Source organism: Myotis davidii, unplaced genomic scaffold (assembly GCF_000327345.1).
Source record: "Myotis davidii unplaced genomic scaffold, ASM32734v1 scaffold807, whole genome shotgun sequence".
NCBI lineage: Eukaryota > Metazoa > Chordata > Mammalia > Chiroptera > Vespertilionidae > Myotis > Myotis davidii.
This window is the reverse complement of record NW_006298272.1, coordinates 2,375,899-2,383,110: the sequence shown is the minus strand read 5'-3', so window position 1 is coordinate 2,383,110 and position 7,212 is coordinate 2,375,899. Positions and strand designations below refer to the sequence as shown.

Here is a 7,212-nt window from a genome sequence, read left to right as displayed (position 1 = left end):
GGGAGGCTCCCTCCAGGCGGCTGCTCCCTGCTGTGAACTGCAGGTCCCTGCATCTTCTCGGAAGCCCCAGGTGACACAGAGTCCTGGGTTCTTCTGGGTTCTTGTGACAGTTCGCTGCTCCTGGCAGAGCGATTATGCTTTGCTCCTTATAAGAAAGTATCCTTTCATTTTAAATATGTTTTTATTGATTTTTAGAGAGAGGAAGGGGGAGGGATGAAGGGAGAGGAACATCAGTTGTCTGCCTCCTGCACACCCCGTACTGGGCATTGAGTCCTGACCGGGAATCAACCCGCGACCTCCTGGTTCATAGGTTGACGCTCAACCCTGAGCCACGCCAGCCTGGCTGAAAAAGTGTCCAAACCACATTCCTTTATGAGGATCGAGGTGAGATCATCGCCCTTCCTGGAAGAGGATGAGAAAGGTAGGCTGATCATCAACCATCTGAGGAGGCAGCTGTCACTCAAAGACTCCCCCGAGGCCACTATTCAGCTCCACGCACAGCCTCCTGCGGCCAGGCAGCAGGTCCCGGCCAGGCTGCTCCTGCGGCCTCTGCACCTTCCCTTCATCTCCCCGCGTGGCTCTCGCTCCCTGTGACAGGAGATACCGTGATGTAAGCTCATTCAACAAGGAGTTAAGGCCCCCCTCCCCTCCTGCTCCCTGTCTTCCTAGCTCTTCCCTGGAGTGTGGGTCAGTCTTTCCCTCGTTTCTGCAAGTCCTTCCTTGAGGACATCCCATCAGGACCCGCCAAGTGGAAGACAGTACACACACACACACACACACACACGGGGGAGGGGCTGGGGGCTGGGGACCCTTTTGACCTTTTCCAAACCCCTCTGTGTTCAGGGACGATACCCAGGCCCCCACGGGGCTGTGCCCGGCTCACACAGGCTAGGAGCAAATGCATATCACCAGCTAATTGTGTTATGTGTTGCATTGTGTTGCGTTGCATTGTGTGTTGTGTTGTGTTGTGTTGTGTTGTGCTGTGTTGTGTTGCCAACCACATAGCCAGTTGACAGCGTTGGCTGGGAGCCTTTGCACAACAGGCCGATGGGAAGGAAGGAGGGTTTGCCGACAGAACAAAATCCATCCTGAGCGAGTCGCACTGAGCTGTGTGGGATAGTGGTTCCTCCCACCCTCCTCCCCAGGCAGGAAGCTGGCTCTCTCTCGGACTCCGATTCCCACAGACCCTACGCCCCCTTTCGTCCTCCAAAGCTCAACTCCACCACCACCTCCTGGGGGCCTTCCTCAACTCCCCGCCCCCCCTGTGCCCCTGTGCCCCCCGCCCAGGCTGGTACCCCACAGCTCTTTGCCCTCTGGTACCCTCTTCCTAAATGTGAATGAGCCCCCTCAAAGGCGAGTGAAGGGCTGCAAATCCTTTTTTCTATCTTTATTGTTGAAAGTATTACAGATGCCCCCTTTTCCCCTATTGACCCCTCCCAGCCCGCCCCACCCAGGCCTTCACCGCCCTATTGTCTGTGCCCATGGCTTAAAGGTCACCCTCCCCCGCCTTCCCTCGGAGAGTCCGCACTCTGTTCCCTGCTTCCAAGTCTCTGGATCTAGTTTGTTCATCCATTTTAACTGTCACTTAGATTCCCCACGAGTGAGATCCTGTGACACTTGTCTTCTCTGACTGGCTTATCTCACTCGGCATCATGTAAAAAGCTGTGGTACCTTTACACCAAGGTTTGAACATCTAGCCGAGCCCCGCACAGGGCCTGGCGCAAAGCTCTCATCATGAATGTGGGTGTTGTCACCAAAGACCACAGATGGGGGTGAAACAGCAGTGCTTGTTTCTCACGGCTCTGAGGCTGGAGGCCAGGATCAAGGTCCCAGAGGTTCGGCTCCTGGGGGCTCCTTTCTGGCAGAGGCCCCCTTCTCCTGTGTCCTCATGGGGTGGAGACAGGAACAGAGCTCTCTGATGGCTCTCTTGTTTTCCTCGGTTCTCACCCGAGGATATGCTCGCTGAAGGGAGAGAGAGAAACGTCGATTGACTGCCTCCTGTACGTGTCCCAACCGGAGACCGAACCTGCCACCCAGGTATGTGCCCTGACTGGGAATCAGACCCATGCCTCGTCTGCTCAGGCTGCCCAAGTCCAGGGGCCGCGGAGCCTGCCGCGCGGGGGCGTCGGCTTGGTTCCTCACGAGGCCAGGCGGGAGGATGTCGCATTCCTCCCGCGTCCCGGGCCCCGTCTCCACTAAATGTGAGGACACGGAGGTCTTTCGGCGCCAAGCGAGGATTCTCCTTTGAGCCTTAGTCCGGTTGCTGTCTTTAAAATAGAGAGACAAATATCGCACGATCTCACTCAGGTGTGGAATCTAATGAACCCAATACACTGACGAACAGGAGGACCAGAGGTATGGATGGCAGGGAAGACTGACATGGGGGGGTGGGGTACCAGAGAACATATATGCACATATGCATGGCCCACGGACACAGACAGCGATGTGGTGAAGGTGGGGGGCGGAGGGGGGAGCTGGGGAGAGGGAGGGCAGGAGGGAAAGGGGGGACATCTGTAACAGGCTCCACAAAAAATCACACAATCTACTGGATTCAACTTCCCACAGCATCTTGAGCGGTGTCGGCCCCGTGTGCCCAGCGCCGGGAGGGATGCTGGACGTGAGGAGTCGGCCCAAACAAGGGCCTCAGGCCCCGCAGGGTGGCTGTCGCCTGAGACCTGTGAGCGGCACTCACTCCCTCCCTCACGCAGCCGCCCAGCCAGCGAGGAGAGGGGATGCGTAGTTACAAACCTGGGAGACCATGGCTCTGGAACCAGCCCCACCCCACCCACAGGCTGTAGAAGTCAGTCTGACGGACGACCCCGCGGGTACTGGCCGCCAAAGTCACAGACCCTCAGCTTGAAGGCCCCGGGCAGGCAACGCTGCAACCCAGGCTTAAATGACCTCTTGGGAGGAGGCCCCGTGGAAAATGACGACGGAAAAACCCATGACCAGCCACAGAGACTCATGCCTGTGGCAGGAGGGCGATCACCGCCTGGCCTGTCAGGGTTTCCATCGTAACTGGGTCTGGACTCGTGGAACACGGTCCTTCCAGCTGGAGTTCGCTGTGGGGCGGCAGACAGGGGGGAGGGAGCAGAATGACAAACATGGCTTTTGTTCTTCGGGTGCCCACTCAGCTGCAGCTAAGAGAACACAGCACGCCAACACCGCAGCCAGGATAAGGGAGGTTGTCACGGCGACCGCACGTGCTGGCGATGGTTTGTCTCTAACTTATGTTAAAAGATGGAGCGTTTCAGCCCCGCTGGCGTGGCTCAGGGGTTGAGCCTCAACCTATGAGCCAGCAGGTCCCGGGTTTGATTCCCGGTCAGGGCACATGGCCGGGTTGTGGGCTTGATTCCCAGTGAGGGGTGCAGGAGGCAGCCGAACAATGATTCTCTCTCATCACTGTTTCTCTCTCTCCCTCTTCCTCTTTCTCTCTGAAAATCAATGAAAACGGAGCCCGGAGGACGAAGCCCAGGCTGAACTGTTGGGGACGGGGGGTGGGGGGGCCTCGGGATTCTGGCCTTTATTTCCAACAACCCCCGCCCAGAGCCTCACCGGCTTCCCTTCGACTTGGGTTTGTTCCTTCTTCTCCCACCTCATCCACGACTCCCAGCTGTGAACGGCGGGTTCGGGGAAGGAGACCCACGTCGCCCTGACAGCAACGCATCAGGGGCCACGGCCTTGCTGCTCTCACAGTGGACGCTCTCGCTCTGGCGGGGCTCTGCACTGACGGGGTGCCTGGAGGCAGGCCTTATGCTTTCAGACTGAGGCCAATGTGATCTCCCTGATCCCCTCCGCATCCATATCAAAGCCAGGGCTCCCTGCCCGGGCGCCGGCAGGTGGCGCTCTCGCCCCTCGTCAGCCAGGCGGCCCAGCCTCCCATTGGAGGCTCCATCCTCACCTTTTCAGCATCAGCCTGGGGGGGAGGCGGGGTGCTCAGGTGGCTGCTCTGGGTCACCCACATGCACACCGGCGTGGCCGGACCGCGGGACGCGCCAAAGGCCTGGCAGGGCGTATGGTACCTCCTGCATTTTCCCAGCAAATAGCCGACTGCCCTGGCTGAAGTCTGTCGGGAGCAGCTGGCATAGAACTTTCTCCTAAAAAAAAGCAAGAAAAGGTGACAGTTATTTTTCTGGTTCAGGCCTCTGGCGTGCCGCTCCGTGTTTTCCTTCATCCTCGGGGAGGCCTGCCCACAGTCAGTGGGCCGTGATGCATCTACTGAGAAAATTGTAATAAATAAACCACAGCGTGACCCCGTGTGCCCTGGCGAGCCCGCCGGTTCCCACGGGGAGCACGGGGCTGTGTGGAGAACACGGTGTTCTCATGAGAACTGTGTTGGAGTCGGAGAGCCGGGCGCACCCGGCAGATTTACGGGGGACATGGGAGCCATCCTTGCGCCTGTCCCTCGGGCGAATTCACGTCTTCGGCGTCTGTGGCCTCCCTTAGCCGGGCAGCCGGGTACATCCTGATGAATGTCTCAGCAGAGTCAAGCAGCTCACGGACTCCTTGAACTTTTCACTTTCCATTTTTATCCTCAAAAAAAGATGGGCAATTACCGCTCGCCTCCAGAAGAAAGCCCCGGGTCCCTGGGAAACATTCACGATTGGTCGGAAACAGGTCCCAGGGCTCCCCCGGTGCCAAGTGTAAACAGAGCGGCAGAGAACGTTTCCACAGCCCCGTGTGCGTCTCTCACTCCACTTAATCGTTTCTCCAAATCATCTTTTTTAAAGTGTTTTGCGAAGTGCCCAGTTAAAACTTCACTCACCCAAAAAAACTTGTTTACCGTCATGTAACCCAACTTGGAGAGCAGCCCAAACCCAGAATAGCTGTTTGTGCCGGTGAAGTGGGCAGGAAGCGCGCTAAACAAGGTCTCGCTGGGCCTGGTCCAGGGCCAGTCATTGTCTGCGTGAGCGGCTGAGGAAGGAGGGCAGGCCGGGCCAGGGCCCGGACCTCGGCTTCCACGTTGACCCCTTCGCCGCGGACCAGCGTGACTCCTGGGTGAGGGCCCAACGTGCGGTCACTTCTCTGCATCTAAATTTACTTCACGGTGACTGTGTTTTTCCAGCCAAACGCTCTCGGTGGGAGGTGGAATGTATCGGGCGGCCACCCTGGTGGGGTCCGTTTCTTTTCACTTTCCTTTTCCACGTTTCGCTCCCAAACTCCCAGGCACCCATTTCAGAAAAAAAACACTCCTCCTGAAGCACAGCAAGGAGGCACCCTGGTGTGTGGGCAGCACCTCTCGGCGGCCCTGTCTTGGCTCAGCTCTTCTCTGGGTCACGGGGTCGGGCCTTCCTCCACGCAGCACATGGAATAATCCATCATCAATCATCATCGCCACAGCTCATCTCCTCTACGAGAGCCCCACGTGCCGGATTGTGCCGCATATTCCAGCATGTGGTGCATACAGGGTGTGTTGGCACATTGGCTACTCGGGAAACCTCTCGAAAGGAGGCCCTGTCCTTTCCTCCATTTCACAGACGAGGAGCTCAGGGCTCGGGGAGGGTGGTGATCCCACAGCAGACGGCTCGTGCCCTGCTGTGCCGGGCTCCTCAGGCCAACCTCCGACCCAAGGGGGAGCAGACAGGAGCCCGGGCTGGGCCCTCAGGAAGCTGAGGGCTGGGGCTGGGGGTGAGGCCAGGCCTGGGTGCTGCAGGGACGCTGTCCTCGCAGGGGAAGGAGATGCCTTCGAGGCAAAGACTTGTGAGAAGACACTGGGCAGCCTGTGCCCTCCGGGAAATGCAAACCAAGCAGCCGCGGCAGCACCGCACACCTGTCAGGACCCCCGAACCAGGAACATGGCAGCACCCAGCGCTGGCGAGGACGGGGAACAGCGGGAGCCCCACTCACCACCAGGCGGGGCGCAGCCACCTTGGGAGACAGCAGGGCCGACTCTGACAAGTTAAACCTACCCTTACCCTGCAACCCAGCAACCCAGCATCAGTATTTATTCCAAGGAGTGGAAAAGCCGTGTCCACACAAAAACCTGCACATGGCCCGGCCGGCGTGGCCCAGGGGTTGAGCGTCGACCTATGAACCAGGAGGTCAGGGTTCGATTCCCGGTCAGGGCATGTGCCCTGGTTGTGGGCTCGATTCCCAGTCGGGGGCGTGCAGGAGGCAGCTGATGAGTGGTTCTCTCTCATCATTGATGTTTCTCTTGCTCTCTCCCTCTCCCTTCCTCTCTGAAGTCAATAAAAATATATTTTAAAAAACCTAAAACCCTGCCCCTGGATGTTTGTAGCAGCTTCCCCCTGATGACAGAACTTGCAACAACCAGACCTCCTTCAGCAGGGACGCTGCCGCCCGTCCCGGCCCCCGGACGCCACTCAGCTCAGGAAGGTAGTTCTCGAGCATGAAACGCCGCGAGGAACCCGAATGCCTGTGACCAAGGGACAGAGGCCAATCCGAAAGGCCACATACCACGTGACGTCCTGGGACAGACAGACCTTGGGGACGGGACAGGGACAGGCAGGTGGCCATGGGGGGAGGGGCGAGCTCGCCGAGCCCGGAGGGCGTGGGGAGGGAAACTGCTCCGTGTGGCCTGTGATGGCGGCTGTGGACGTGGGAAGCCTCTGCTCCTTCCTCTCCGTGTGGCTGTGAACCTAAAACTCTGAGAAAATAAAGTCGATTAAAGAAACGAGCAAACAGGCCCTGGATCACCCAGTGGCTCAGATGGGCCCTTTGAAATAAGCATATAAACAAACCTAACCGACCAATCGGCTGGTGGCTGGGGGCCCACAGGGAACAGTGCTGGTCCCAGCCTATCCGAGGGGGCCGGGTAGGAGGGCTGGGAGGTGGGGGTGGGGGCAGGGGAGGAGGCCTGGGGGGAAGGGGGACAAGCATTGGGACCAGGAGGCATGGCGGGGCCTGGACCAGGCCTACCTCTCAGAGGCCTTGCCCTGGGGTTTTGCTTGAGCCACCCGCCCCCCCTTTTCTCTGAGAATTGCTAACAGCTTCACTCCCTCCCCCTCCAGGCGAGCTGAGCTGTGTTGGTGCCCGGCCAAGGAAAATACCCAAGGTCGTGCCCAGGAAAGTGCTGGGGAAACGTGTTGTCTTTAGCGAGACAATCCGCAGGCGGCCTCTCCCGTCCTCCCGGAGGCTGAGGGCTCGAGGGACGGTGTCCCCCCAGGACCACACTGTCCATCTCTGCGGCCGGCGGGCGGGGCCGGGAGGGAAGGACAGACGGCCGGGCAGGCCTCCTTCCGCTCCCCTGGG

The 7,212-nt window shown here is 59.1% G+C and overlaps 1 protein-coding gene across 1 annotated transcript in view; it reads right to left on the bottom strand.

Annotated features, from left to right (window-relative positions):
* Window positions 1-3,463: 3,463 nt before the first annotated feature.
* AGPAT5 (1-acylglycerol-3-phosphate O-acyltransferase 5) overlaps window positions 3,464-7,212 on the bottom strand; it is a 35,770-nt gene continuing 32,021 nt past the window's right edge. Inside the window, exons 7-8 of the mRNA XM_015570588.1 lie at window positions 4,023-4,097; window positions 3,464-3,613 (exon numbers count right to left, since the gene is read on the bottom strand). Coding sequence (XP_015426074.1) covers window positions 3,524-3,613; window positions 4,023-4,097 — 165 coding nt within the window. The 3' untranslated portion in view covers window positions 3,464-3,523. The remainder of the gene's footprint in view (window positions 3,614-4,022; window positions 4,098-7,212) is intronic.